At 42.1% G+C, this 14,476-nt stretch overlaps 2 protein-coding genes across 3 annotated transcripts; one reads left to right on the forward strand and one right to left on the reverse strand.

Moving 5' to 3' along the window:
• Window positions 1-1,971: 1,971 nt before the first annotated feature.
• LOC118409473 (toxin MIT1-like) lies at window positions 1,972-9,504 on the reverse strand. 2 transcript variants are annotated; one of them, XR_004830445.1, is made up of 2 exons: window positions 9,383-9,504; window positions 1,972-2,510 (listed from the first exon to the last, which is right to left on the reverse strand). XR_004830445.1 is itself a non-coding variant. In XM_035810516.1 (2 exons), exons 1-2 carry the CDS (start codon window positions 5,493-5,495, stop codon window positions 2,262-2,264), a joined length of 384 nt encoding a protein of 127 aa, XP_035666409.1. In that variant the 5' UTR covers window positions 5,496-5,696; the 3' UTR covers window positions 1,972-2,261. The 2 variants fall into 2 exon arrangements, 1 of the variants encoding a protein (XP_035666409.1); XM_035810516.1 differs by lacking the exon at window positions 9,383-9,504 and adding an exon at window positions 5,361-5,696.
• On the forward strand, window positions 9,384-14,392 carry LOC118409472 (GRB10-interacting GYF protein 2-like). The gene is made up of 7 exons (XM_035810515.1): window positions 9,384-9,606; window positions 10,427-10,608; window positions 11,006-11,152; window positions 11,818-11,916; window positions 12,222-12,349; window positions 12,717-12,786; window positions 13,104-14,392. Exons 1-7 carry the CDS (start codon window positions 9,396-9,398, stop codon window positions 13,284-13,286), a joined length of 1,020 nt encoding a protein of 339 aa, XP_035666408.1. The 5' UTR covers window positions 9,384-9,395; the 3' UTR covers window positions 13,287-14,392.
• Window positions 14,393-14,476: the final 84 nt, after the last annotated feature.

Here is a 14,476-nt window from a genome sequence, read left to right on the forward strand (position 1 = left end):
GCTAAATCTTCGAGAAATTGTGAGAAGAGGGAAATCGTCTTCTTCCTTATGTCTTCATAAGGATTGGGTTCTCCTTTATACGAGTTTCTTTTGGAGCCTCTTTCAAGAAAACGTTTTCTGTCGCGCAAATGTTTTATTTCAGTTTTTTTTTTCTTCGACAAATGGGGTTAGGCCACAGCAAGTAAATTTTATGGATGACATCAGCGCGCGCATTAATTTTCGCCTGATTTCAGAATAAAAAACAAGATTTTTTTTCTTCTGCAGGGTTGGTCAACATGACGATAAAGTACCAAATGAGCAAATATATTGTGTTGTCGCCTAATAATTGTACTTGTAGAAGTGACACTTGCGAGGTACCCAGGACAGTAGTTGTAGAAATGAAACTTATTGCATAGTTATAAAAGTGACACCAATATGGAACTTCTGATATGAGTGTGGTTACCAACTTTGTTGGTGAGTCCAGTCTACCACACTAGTGTCACTTTTACCACACCAGTACATGTCTTTAATACAGGAATGAAGGCCTTGGTGGCTCTGATACCATGTTTTGTCCTTTTAATTCTTTTTATAACAGTCATCACAACTTTATGGTGCCTATTTTTGTAAATGTAGCCATCTTGTTTTTTCCACCCATCTTGTTTTTTTTTCGCCCTATCGCACTATTTTTGTAGTCTGCAGAGGATGTCATCCATAAAATTTACTTGCTGTGGCCTTAGTTATGTTGTTGGCAAGGAAATGCATCGAGTCACATTGGAGCACAGAGCACACTTATACTCACACGCACTGAGCTCACTCCTACACATTGCTATAAGGTCAATAACCCTGTCCATATAACGTTAGCCATGTACTGATAACTACCAGTACCAGTACTTACAGACCTTTGCCATAAAGCTTTTTCTCTGACACGCACTATTGACATATGAGAATCCTGTGGTCAAGTGTTCTACTCCGCGCGCATCCTGCCCCTAACCTTTTGTCTGATTACCCTACTCAAGAACAACACATTCTACAGCAACTAGCTGTCTTGATTTTCATGTTCCTTTTCACGAAGCACGAAGTGATTGTAATGTTCTCGAGAAGAAAGATGGCAACACTGGAAGGCCCAACTCTCAGCTGTAGGTGGGAATAGACGCGGGCCTGGCTATACCTGTTCACAAAGTTCCAATATCTTGAACAGGCCACCCATTTCCAAGGAACTAAATCTCGGTCTTAACGTTCAACACAATACGCAGATTCGCATAGTCCGTTTGGGCATGTAGTTTCAGACATACTTGATAGTGATACATTACTTTTGAATGACCTCATGACTCATGACCGCAAGGTCCTCATTTTTTCATTGTATTATCAATTTCACTTCCAAGCAAGCAAGCTCTGATGTGAATCATGTTGATTGCGAAGTGGCAACGACGTTGACAATTTTCGGCGATTGTGCCTTCCCTCGCGCAACATTAGATACACCTTTCACATACCCAATGGGTTGCGATGAGTATTCCACATTTTCATAACCGAGGGCGATATTTTTGTTTAATCATTTGAACATCCATATATGGCCATGTAATCTTTGTAGGAATCTTTGATTACCCCTTTTATTACCACGTGGGCTTTATTAGGAACCCCCCAAACCAAACCATTATGGTGGTGTGGCCAGTGTAAGGACTTATGTAACGAGGTAAGGTTAGGCTGCAGGTCGAACAGGTGTTATCTGACCGGCAGGTATCGAGCAGCCCACATGCCTGTAAGACAGATAATTTATCGATGATCGAAAGGGCTTACCGTTAGCCTAGAGTCACATCCTTTACCTCCCACCAACTTCTCGGAACTGAACTTCATAGTGGCTCATCCATGTAAATCGTTGTGACAACATGTAATTCGTCTTTTACCTCTCTAAACCCACCCAAAGACACGCAGCTCTCATACATCGAACAATACTTACACATAAAAAATTGTGCTCGCTACAATTCAGTAGGAACTTTTAATATTCTCTTTATCAAACGGAGTTGAATGCACAATCGTAATTGGAGTATGCACGTGAATAATGAGACAGAAGACACATACAGAAATTGGCAACGCCATAGTGAGATATTTATCTGTGTTCCGAAAGTCTTGCTCCTGCTGCCTCGGGTATTTCCTTACAAAGGCTATTTACTCAACTCCTACATTTCTGTCAGAGATGATATGAATTATCACCCTGTCTGAATGCTAAGAAAGTGGTACTTGAGTGTTGTGGATGATTCCGATTAAGACATAGCGCACACGGCTCCTTACATCACGACCTCACACGTCCCGATCTTGCCGTTGGCTTTCGCGACACACCACCCTTCAAAACACGGGCATCTCCAGAAGGTGCGTATCCCCGGGAACGGGTAGCGCATCCGGTTGGTGGCGGTGTGGCACGGGTCTCCCACCGCCCCCAGCGGCTTACACACCCTGACAGGAGTGTAGGGGTTGAGTGGCGAACAGCATGCCGGTCTTCCCTTCCCCTCCATGCAGTCTTCATCCGACCGGCAGGCCTAAAGATGATGAAAAGAAAATGAGAAAACTTGACTTCTCTAACTTATTGCAAACAATGACTATCTGCCATCGAAGTCGTTTGATGTCCCATCTTTCAGTAAGCCCGTCCTCACTTGACCAGTTGACAGAAAATGACCACATCTCAGCATCAACGAGTCCCGTAGGTAAACCTTTACTTAACGTTAAGTAGAAGCTATTGCCCCATTGGCCACATAGCACACCCGCTGGAGCCATAGTGCAGTTGTACCTCGCCTCTAGGCGGACATTCGGTGTGCAAGACGTGGTCTGAGAAGTTGATGGGAGCTACCCATGCTAAAGCTGATGTGCCCCATTGGTAATTAAAACTGATAGATATCGTGCACCTTTACCCTGCGTAAACTGTCGAAAAAGCTTTCTGAATGACGCTCTGAACTGATGAAGTCGAGTCAGTCGACACTCTCACTTAATCGTCTCGCACAGGGTGATCCGTACAGGAGTATCGCTAGCCTCCCGTCCCGAACATAACGCCCGTCCGATGCACACGCGAATAACGCGTCTAATGTTAGAATCCACCAATTACAGGTATTTCTTTCTGGCAAGAAATACACGTAACACGGCAGATCCAAACGCGCAAAGAACTTTCCCCACTGTAGAAGCCAAAAGCTTCGAGCAATAAAAGGTAAAAGCATAGTGCAGTATGTGGGTCAGGATGTTTTGGTGGTGGTCACTCGAGCCGGTTTGGTGCGTCCACTTAGATTGCAATCTAGACACAAATCTAAAGTGTGGTAATGAACAAGAAGGGCACTGGCCAATTCCCTAAGTCTGTTGATTCATCCTGGGTAATGCATGAGTCTTGACGTTCGTCTACAAGTCTACTAATCGTCTACAAGTGAAGAATGTCCCAACTTTGAGTAAAATGAGAGCCTCCATGGCTAGCATGCTATTATCGCTAACATAGTCCAATTTGCCTTGTAAAGTATACCAATCACCCACTCCCTCCACTGTGAGGTCTTTCAACTTTATCAACATGGTTGTGCCATTTGAGTTGTTGAATGACTGCTCGACGTGGGCATAGAGCTAGGCACACAAAATGAAAATTTCCATTCTTTCATTTCTTTGGAGTGGGAGGCAGGGAAAGAAAAATTAGAATAGGAGTTAGAAAGAATTTGAAAGAATAGGAAAGAATTGCGAAGTTTGTTGCGGGTATTCGGCCTTTTAAGTTGTCTTGCACGGGTGTTGTCAACGTTCATTCGGCATAGAAAATTTACAGCATCATCGAGTCGTAGACTGACAGTAATGCAGTTTAGACAGGAAACTTCTGACATGTGAAGAGTTTGGTTCCATTGATGTCTCAGCCGTCGTCAGGATTATAGATTTTTGAAGGTAAAATGCAAACATTCTCAAGCTTCGTCAATCCTGCTGTTGCACTCAGTGGTTCTGAACAAAAGAGTTTGTACATGTCGTGGGTTGTGAGGACTGCGTCTTCAAAGAAAACACGATGGGAAGACGTGGAAATCAGTCAGCCGTAGCTCTCAGCGTTAGGGTGGGGGTTAACATCGGCCAGAATGTGACGCAACACGTCTTTAAAAAGCCCGAGCGGTCGTCGACTCCCTTCAGCCACTGTTAACGCGTGTTTGCAGGAACGGATAAAGTCTACTTACAAACACTTACCCGCAATTACATGCGGTTGACAGACTTAATATGCGTCAGTAAGGTGCAAACAACAACTTGCCATTATCCACTTCATGGCCATATTTCTTTTTAACCAGAGTAGGGTGCACTTAAAGTAACGCTCTTTCAAAGGGCATAGCGACTGAACTGCCAGTGACAGTGTCAGGCTCCGCTCAAGGCGTGGTTCTGGTAAGTGATGAGCAATGTACATTGACGTACCGGGAGCAATCTCAGCTTGCAATGTTGAATTGTGGTGAGAAGCAGCTTTCCGAAAGCTTTTCAAAATGCATGTCTACAGCTACCCTTTCTCTGTGAGTCATGTTTATAATGATGATAGTGCAATTTTCTTAGAATTTCTCATCTTGCCAGGCCTTCAACTCAGCAACTCCTGCTGATCGTGTAATTTTCCACAAAGCGGTCTTCTGTCTCACATCTCTGTCTGCATGTAATAGCACAATTTTCCTAAATCAGACGTCAAATGTACACCAACACATCGCATTTCCAGGAAGATGTCCTTCCTGGCAAATTGAGAGATTAATGTTTTCTTGTGTTTTGTAAGAGATCAGTGACAAGACATGGTTATCGCATTGACTACAATTTCTCAGGATCGGGCTTGTTGATATTGAAAATGAAAAATGCACGTTATCAGCATAAACAAATCTTAAAACATATTGACAAATACTGGAGGTCAAAAACCGATCAGCAGTTTGCGGTCAGGAAAGACCGCACACTGGACATTGCAAACGATAAGCAACCATCCGAACATTTTATTTCATCATCACACCGAATTAGTCAACAGGTGGCTAGAACCATAATGCGTTGTTGGAACCTCTCGTCGGATACGAATTCGAATCAGTGCAAAATTCTAACTAGACGTCTAAAAGTGTTGAACCAGAATAGCACGCTACATGTACTGAATAAGATTTGTCAAGACAATTAACTACTGCATCAGATTTGTGAGCTATTTTGTCACTGATTTTAAAAACAGAGAAAAAGAACCTGTGCACTTCGCTACCTTGTTAATTCAGTTCCATCAATGTATCTCAATGGCAAAAGAGCAACTGTTGACCGATGTACCAATTAACACGACCTGACGCTGGTCAATACTTTTTACACGTCTCTACGCGGAAAAGAAATCGCTGAAAACTGGGAATGTGACGGAGTGAAAAGCGCTGGGGACGTACGAGAAGATGACTTACCCCTGTGATGATGATGGCCCTTATTGTGGGGATGGCTGCCCAGACTGCTAGTAACAGAATGATGGTAAAACGAATCATCTGGTTGCCTTTAGCTTCCCTCTTCCAGCCCAGGCGCGTTCCCTCCGCCGTGTGCATCTCAGAAGGTCTTTGTACCAGTTTTGATATGAGCGCGCACAACGCCCTTCCTGCGCCCTGTGGGTTGCCAGTAGACAAGAACCATCTATCTTACAATAATTGCGGAAATGCGCGATAACTGACAGGTTTCTCCCCACGTTTCCTGTCTTACCGTCACACGCCCAGAAAACGAGTTACTGCCGTGCTTGATACTTCTGCAATGGCGTTCTGTTTACAGACCTGACTGTGTGAAAAGACTTTTGTCCGTCGATATTGCATTATTGGCTTTCCTGTCCGTGATAGAAAGTTGCTTTTTAAGTACATAGCTGAAGGTGGGGATAAAAAAAACCTTCAATATACATTTACGTCATCAGCAAGGAAGTTGATTTATGGGCCTACTTATGCAAAAGGGCATATGGTTTTCTGCGTTATTATCGTGATTTAAATATATATTGTGTGTGTTTGTATGAGTGTGTCTGTGTCTGTGTGTGTTTGCGTGGGTTTGTGTGTGTGTGCTCGTGTGTGTGCTTGTTGGTCACCATGAAAACTCAAGTAGGGTGGGATGAATTGATTTCATATATGGTGTGATTTGATTTGATTTGATTTGACTTATTAGGCTGTAAAAAGACATAGAGGATGGGCTGTCAAACCTGCCGAAGGCTATGCAAAAGGTCCAACTCTGGTGTTGCAAAATTATTACTCCGGGAAGGAAGGTCACCTCCTGACTTGTAGCTGTATTGTAGCTGGAGTTGTTCTGATGTTTGCAGCTGTATCTCACGATCCCTAACGAAGACCTAATTGCATAATCAATGACAAAATACTATGATTCCATTGTCACGATAGTGAATTTCCAGAGACATAACAGTAATGTATTGCTCTATTGGACCCAGTTCTTGATACTTCTGGAATGGAGATGCAAGTCTTCGATTTATTGGCGACATATCACATCATCTTGTTAATGCTGGTACTTTTACTTGGCTCGTTGATCTTCTCGTATTTGCACTGCTCACAACAGCGAGGTTAATTGTCTAGCATGAAAGTACTGTATTTTAAGACTGAATACACAGATATAGCAGCATATCCATACATGAAGGCCATATCACTAGCTGTAGGATACACACCCATCATTTCTGTGAAGACAAAGACTGTTGAAAGTGCCAGTTCTCTGGCCCGGCTTGTAGAAACAAAGCTAAAGCGGTTGAAAGCAAACAAAACAATCTAAAAACGCCGGGAGCTGCGATTTCCCTTGTAATCCTTTCTCGACTATCTCCCGTTAACAGTTGTCAGCTCCCATATAACCACTGATTCAACCGGGTCATTGGATTTGGCGGCATCAAACAAATGTCTTTTCTAACACTCTATAAGAGAACCATAGGGAAGCATATAAAACGCTCAGGTGGCCTATGACTTGGCATTGGGCTCTGTCCTATTTTAATTTATCGCCACACAGTGAGTGTCACAAGTGGGTACAAATAGTTCGAAGGTGCGCGTGCTTCGGCGGTGAGAATGGACACAACGTATGACGATACTGGGTATGACCGACAGAGCCGCTGGACGAATCTGCGGAATAAGATAAGAGCAGTAACTGTCAGGAAACTGTTTGCTCAACTTCGGTCAGTTATCGTGTTTGTTGCCCTTTGCCGGCTGCGGCGTCGCCCCTCCCACGCACGCTGACTTGAATGTCATCTGATACATTTAGACAGCTCGGGAAGATGTGCGCGGTGAGAGAAGTGGAGTGTGGGGTAGCGGGGGCGAGGGAGGCATGTCGCCAGCACGGCTTATGATTGATTTTGAAGTGGAATCTTTGTATGCTGCATTGATGATAATCCACGGGCACTGACATTAGGTACTACAGAACAGGTTAGTCATTGAATACGTGACATAGCGATGACAGGGGACATCTTTAGGTGCGGTACTTGGATATGGTTTTGCAACAGAAAACTGTCAAACCTCGTTCTAGCAGGATGCTGCCCAATACTAACGGATACTGTATAGTAACATCTGTTGTAATGACCAGCTCGGCATGAGGATCACCTGGATATTCTTGCCACTTTTTGGTGGCCGCGTAGATTACTTTTCGCATTGACCTGAGCTTTAAGAGTCATATCTGCAATGACCACCTGTTTCATGTGGCCGTTTTCTTGATGTCCTCTGAGTGATCACTACAGATTTGTTAGGTTGTGCTAAAAGAATAAAGTATGGTTAAAGCCACCGATATGTTTTCACAGAGCGTCATTTACTTCTCGAGATCACTTCTGATACAAAGTTGTAAAGAAGGCTAGACATATGTTCCATTACAAGTGCAATGGTGTCGAAAACACGCCTTCAAGCGATAAGTCTGTTCATCTTCTTGCAAAAGATATTGCACTACATTGTTATTGTTATTGTTATGGTTATTGTTATTATGTATGCCGACTATCGTAGTCTTTCCTCGCAGTCAGGGGCTACATTGCGAAGAGCTTACTCTTGGTGGGGTTGAATCGTAAGGGTCTGGAGCGGCGACTTTTCGGAGTTAACCCAAGTGACCTCAAGACGATAATTGCCCCAGATGCGTCAATGAGTATAGGTTTTGAACCACTCACACCATGATGATGATCCTTCTCTTTTCGATAAGTGTGGAGCTGGAGGGACGTTTTACGTGCTCAATTAATGTGGGACTCTCCTCAAACACGGGACCTCGATCTACCTTTCCGGCCCTAACCGTAGCTAGGAACTATGCCAGCTGAGTCGAGTGAGGAAGTAGGTGTAATTTGCCTTTCCCAAGGCAGTAGGGCCTGTCTTGGGTCGGAACCCTTACCACAAGGGCACCTTACCACCTTACATACAATGGATAAAGCAGCTGCTTCGAACTGAATGTAATACTATGTGCTGGAGCTGACAATGATTAGTCCAAATAGATGTCTAACGTTACATGTGTTTCAGCCTTACTTTGCGAACCGCCAACAGCAGAAGTTCAATCATTCAGTATCACAATACTATATTGTATTTTGCTCATCCTGGTTTAAACCAAAAATGTGTTACGTGTAACGTCATATATGATACTCAACGTCCACTGTTTAATCTGTCTCAGGACCAGAGATGCTACAGGTGTATGATCGGACTGCCTCTGCTGTGCCGCCGACCTGACTCCAGTGGACCTAACTGGCTGGGCCGCACACATCACCCAACATGATAACGTTAGATTTTCACTAAATGCAAGACTGTTTATCGTACATTAATGGTCGTACAGCTTACAAGGTAAGAAAATATAGGTCGTGTTGATCGAGCTGTTCCAAGTTATTCATTCATAAAGATTTCCAGCATTCATCCTGTGTGGGGATCCATTAGTATTGCTGAGCTTTACCAACAAGAATGATGAACTCCCTGAGTGAGTGGGAACGCTTTTCAAACACAGGAAATGCAGTGATACTAGTACAAAGTTCCATCATCTCATTAACGTTAGTCAATCTTACGGGTCAACGTTACACCTACATGACTACGCAAGTGAAAGTTTTTCGACGTCACAGAAGAAATGAAATTATGAAATGTGACGCAGTTGTGGATTAAACCATGTCATTAGAATTTTCCATCACTACGAGTACATATGTCACTTATCATGGAACAGAAATGACGTGTCTGTGCGTACCTACGTCATAACCTAGCACATAACCTAGTTAAATGCATAACGTTAACGTTAAAACGTCATGCTTTTTTACACCTGCCACTATATCAGGACTCACGCTCAGGTCGGAAATATACTAAAATATACCGATACCATTTAATCATAACGTTACCATTTCTGAAACGTTAGCTTCAACATTTCTGACAACAAGGGAAAAATTCTGATACATGGTGTCTTAAGATGAACGGGAAAAGAAACTCGCTTTTTGTCCTGACCACCCCTTGAAAAATGTATCGGCCCACTACACCTGTTAAATCAAGATGGCGGCGGCACAGAGTCCCGGGACGGCGAAGGTCCGCAGTAGGTCGGCCCCCATACACCTACTCAGGGCCAGGAAGAGACAGTCTCCGGAACTTCTGCCAGAGTTCGAACTGTCCTTAAAGCCTAGCGACAAAAATGCGCGCGTTTTGGAGCGTATGCTGACCAAGACGACTCTGTCAACACAGCGGGCCTCCCACTACAATGTGATGTGTAAGTCCAAAAACACCTTCACATGACTTCTGTTTCTTTAACCTAAATTCTTTTGGTTAACTGATATTTATTGTCTTCCATATAATGAATACCTCTAATGTTAAGTGTTTACTTTCACATTTTCGTTTTTCTTTTTCTCCGTTCCGTGTCATGTCAATCTTGTATGACTGGTTTTTCATTGTTGACTTCTGGTCGCCATCGGCGGTGCGGAACGCGTCGTCCTATTCATACTCCTTAGTTTCCGTTGCTAGGGGGGAGGGGGGCGTACAGGAATGCCTTTTAAAGTTTCATTGCTCAGTTTGCTGGTTGTGCTCGGCGGTAAAAATGCCCCAGCAGGACCGGATTTATTTAATCATTTAATTAGAATGCACTCTAGTTAACTTTGTGGCTGTCAGAATTCGTGATTGACAAGGCTTTGTCACTAATAAACAGCCACTGCGGGGCTCCATTCCATGTTACAGGTGTTAAGTCTTTTCATTGCCCTAAAGTCCTGCTGTTATGAGAAATATACACGTATTCAGACAATACATAGAATACAGCATGTCTGCTATCCGAAAATGAGCAGTAGTAGAGCCAGAGCTTTAAGCCTCCCATGCTATCAACCAAACCACCTGTTACTTTAACCACCTGTTAACAGAGACTTGCTTCAGAACGTTAAAAACAAGCTATAAACTTCCCATTTCATTTCATTTCATTCAGTTATTAGTTAGACTCTAGTAGATCTTTATTCTGATGCAACACATACAGAAACTATTCAGCCTACCCTACATTTTGAGGATTAGATGTAACTAATGTTGCATATCAATTGTGTTAACCCCAGCTGTAGGTACAGACGTCCTGAACACCATGTTGAGACGAGCCCATGCTGAGAAGGAGGAGGCTGTGAGGCAGGCGATAGCCGAGGCTGAGGCACGGGCAGCCAGGGAACTGAAGGAGGCGCTCGATGAGGCTTTAAGGGAAGCAGCAGAGTCAAAGAGAAAAGCTTTGGATGAACAGAAGCAGGTGATTGATGTGCAACAATAAACTCTGGGCATTTTTGTCACTGTAAATTAAGACTTGCATTGCATATGACCTAACCTGTTCAACATTGCTTGGCAACTTCACAGTCTCGCAATTCAGCCTTTTGGTTACCAGGATTTAGACCAGTTAATAAACCAGTCTTATAAAGAAATAAAACTTCTACAGTACACCAATGCTATAGCCCTGCCAACATTCATCAAAATATTAAAATGAACAATAAATACATGAAAATAGGACTATTTGACAGACATACAGCTGCTCATTGGTTGAACTGCTATGGACAGTGAGGATTGGATCATTGAGGCATGGACTTCTTCAGAAATTGTCACATCTTGAAATGACCAGGTTTATTAATGAATGCCATCTGTTCCCAACACAGTACTATGAGCAGCTGGCCCAGCGGGTTGCCGAGGCCAGGGACAAACTGGAGGCAGAGAGGATTGCCAGCCTCACCAAGAAGATGCAGAGAGAGAAGGAGGAGGCACTCAAGGAAGCATGGGCCAAGGCTGAGGTCATCAAGAATGAGGTAAGACATCAGGGAAATAGGCAGGACTTACATTCAGTTCCTGATGCAGTGGTAATACATAAGGCAGGGGTTTGTTGGGGGAAGATATAGAAGAACTTTATTGTATGACAATTGTACATGTTACAATGTATGGCAACAACTCTTACACAAAGTACAAAACAGAGGTATAGGATATAACTTAACAACCTAGTTAACATAACAATAAGGGCTAACATAATTCTTTGATATAGTATTGCAATGAAGTAGGTTAATCATTAGTTCGGGTGTTCTTTCTGATAGAAGAGCTGTCCTTGATATATTTGCCTATTTTTGCATTATGGGAGTTCTGACATCTAAAGATGTATGCAAATCTGTTTGAAGCATGGAGTCTCTTGAAATCTGCTGTACTTGATTCGAGAAATATGAATAATTCATTACATATAGTGTAGATATATAAGATAGCCAGTTTTCCTGATGAATCTAGACTGACTACTGCAAAACATACAAAAATATTAGTCGGACGATGAATTAACAACATGATACACTTTGTGTTCCCTGAATCATAACTTTCTAAACACACAAAGTCTTATTCAATCTAATATTTGCTTTGTCTGCCAACTTTTACGGACCCAATAAGAATTACTGTAGAGAAGAGGGTTCCTTGCTTATGTTTGTCTTTGTTACAGGCCATAGCACAGGCCTTAGAGGAGCAGAGGAAAAAACTGAGAGCAGAGGCTGCACTGGAGAGGGAGCAGGCAGTGGCAAAGGCACTTACTATAGCAAGGGTACGTGCAGTGTTGTGTACTATCATGTGTGACTGAAAGAGGGAGGTAAAACACATTTAAGTGCTTTTCCTTTTTTCTTAAAAGATCCCATAATTTTGTGATAACAAAGTCACATCTAAATATGAACCCTGAATATCTGTTAAACATACTAAGAAGCCACTGAATATATTGTCATTTGTACACTTGTATGGATAGCTTATGAAACAAAATGATGATCTATATCCATTGGTGTGTCTTGTTTGGTGTAGTCTCTTTGTGTGATAACATGGAGTCCATTCAAGCCATGCCTGTACTCTTGTCTGCAGCATAAACATGCCATCAAACTTGACGAGGCAGTTGAGAGGACCAAACGTGAATGTGAACACAACGCCAGTGTGAGGGCAGCAGCCATGGCCAAAGTTTATCAGTCTGAGATTAACAAAAGGGAACAAAGGTAAGAGCTTACAAATCTCTAGCAATGTGAAAGTATGTCTGTTAGAATAGCTACTCAAGCAACAGGACATAATTTTGGAAACAGTCAGACATTACAGATAGCATCCACTTCCCTCAGTGACACTGTGTGACACGACTGTTACTGAACAAAGGTAGTAAGAATGAAATATGAACAGGTTACTTAACTATTTCTGGCCATGAGGGATGATAGTCTTATAATTCTTCCATTAGAGGCTTTCATCATAGTTTGTGTTCAAAGAATCCATTTAGAATAATTCTTCCATTAGAGGCTTTCTTCATACATGTAGTTTGTGTTCAAAGGATAACTTAGACAGCATCTTCTCACTTGTTTCCTCTCTCTCCTTCAGAATATCTGATTTACAAGACGACTTGGCTGCAGAACACAGGAGGAAGCTGGATGTGGAGAAAGACTTTAAGGTAAGTCGTTAAAAAAGAAATCAAAAGAATCTTGTCATCAAACATCTTTGACTTGCTGTTATAAGTCACAATGAGCAGACTTACATGCGAAAGTGTTTGAAATTCGTTCATGAGCATTTTAGAAAGTAGATATTCAGTGATCATGGCCTTATTCAAATGTAGTATCTCCATCCTCAGTTTGATTGAACTCTTTCCAATGTCACTGAAGTCTTGCAAAGCCGCATTACAGAATTTATGCAAGATGTAGCAGTTAACATAAGGACGCCTTGCACTTTATTTTCAACCACCTTACTGGAGTTTGCTTGATTCACTTGTAGGAGCTCCAGGTGGATTACATGCGTTTCCTGGACCTGACTGATGGACAGTACCACTCAGACTACATGATAAGGTACAGGTGGCACGGGCGCATGGCAGGGCAGGCCGACAGTAGGGTACAGACAGACAACCTCAACAAGAGAAATGCCTCCACAGAACCAGGCGACCCGCTACATGTCTTCTAAGTACAGGACAACAGTACAGACAGTATTTCTTCTCAACTATTGTATATCTGTGTTCTGATTTGGAAGTATAAACTGTAAAATGCATGAAGTACTTGTATCCACCAATATGCAGTGAATGTGATGCAGCAGAAGTTAAACCAAGCTGATTGCGATAATTAGTCAAACAAGGTCTTGCACAATGTACTGTTACTTCAATGGAGGTTCAACATCATGGTAATAAGATATGCAAGGTCACTCAAGTCACTGGAGAGATTTTGGAAACAGTTTCATGTTTCAGATAGCATCCACTACCTTTTGTTAGCTTACAACCTATGTCAATGATAGGTACTACCTGAAACAACAGGCCATGCATTGCCAAAATCTTCTAGTATTTAGTTGCTTGAATATCCATTACCCTGCATAGTCTTCCTGTCAATGATAACTAGCAAGATACAAAGGAGTCCATTCAAGAAAAGCTGAAAAAAGCAAGTACAAATGTACAAGTACATGTAAAGTAAAATCTTATCAGATATTCAGTGCAGTATTATTGCTGATGTTCTAAATGCATGCCTAGTGCAGGTCACAAATGCATCAATATTTTTACAAAGCAGTGAGACTAATGATTGCAGTGTTATTTTTTGTATGTTGCTAGAGCTTCACCTATGACAATCAAATGTGTCTGCATGACTGGTACGCGGAGAGCTCATGCTGTTCCCAAGGATGCAGAGATTACTAACTTAAGTCATTCCAGTGTTCATGTTTCTAAAGGAATGGTGCTATATATATGCTGAACTGAATGACTTTTCATTTGAAATGCAGTGATGATATTCAGATTGTTTGGATCCTATTTATCATGTAATAACTATGCTCATAATGTTTTTGTACCTTGTCAACACTGTAAACTTAGTCATTCAACGGTTTAATTTGTTCGAAACATTTTGTACTTTACTGAACACTTACACATACATGACAATGTGAAATATTTGTAAATTTTCATGTCAGACATATCGTGCTTAAAAGGTCATGAAATGTACGTGTTGTAAATTATTTTGACAGAAAATAGAGATTTCTGATAAGAACTAAGATGTTAGAATCGCTTTAATAAATTGAGATTTTACAAATGCTTATTGTAATTACTGATGTAATATAAATGCTGTGCTTACTTCTGTACCTATAGCTTGGCAGTCCTTGGACTATGACTGGGTGTAGTT

This window comes from Branchiostoma floridae, chromosome 2, assembly GCF_000003815.2.
Source record: "Branchiostoma floridae strain S238N-H82 chromosome 2, Bfl_VNyyK, whole genome shotgun sequence".
NCBI lineage: Eukaryota > Metazoa > Chordata > Leptocardii > Amphioxiformes > Branchiostomatidae > Branchiostoma > Branchiostoma floridae.

What these genes read in the sequence shown, in the direction of transcription:
- LOC118409473 (XM_035810516.1), bottom strand. Translation starts at nt 5,495, where the DNA reads ATGCACACGGCGGAGGGAACGCGCCTGGGCTGGAAGAGGGAAGCTAAA. An exon ending in GGGCCATCATCATCACAGGG is followed by an intron (nt 2,511 to 5,360) that starts GTAAGTCATCTT and finishes CATCATCTTTAG; the next exon opens with GCCTGCCGGTCGGATGAAGA.
- LOC118409472 (XM_035810515.1), top strand. Translation starts at nt 9,396, where the DNA reads ATGGCGGCGGCACAGAGTCCCGGGACGGCGAAGGTCCGCAGTAGGTCG. An exon ending in CTGAGGTCATCAAGAATGAG is followed by an intron (nt 11,153 to 11,817) that starts GTAAGACATCAG and finishes TCTTTGTTACAG; the next exon opens with GCCATAGCACAGGCCTTAGA. An exon ending in AGGCACTTACTATAGCAAGG is followed by an intron (nt 11,917 to 12,221) that starts GTACGTGCAGTG and finishes TCTTGTCTGCAG; the next exon opens with CATAAACATGCCATCAAACT.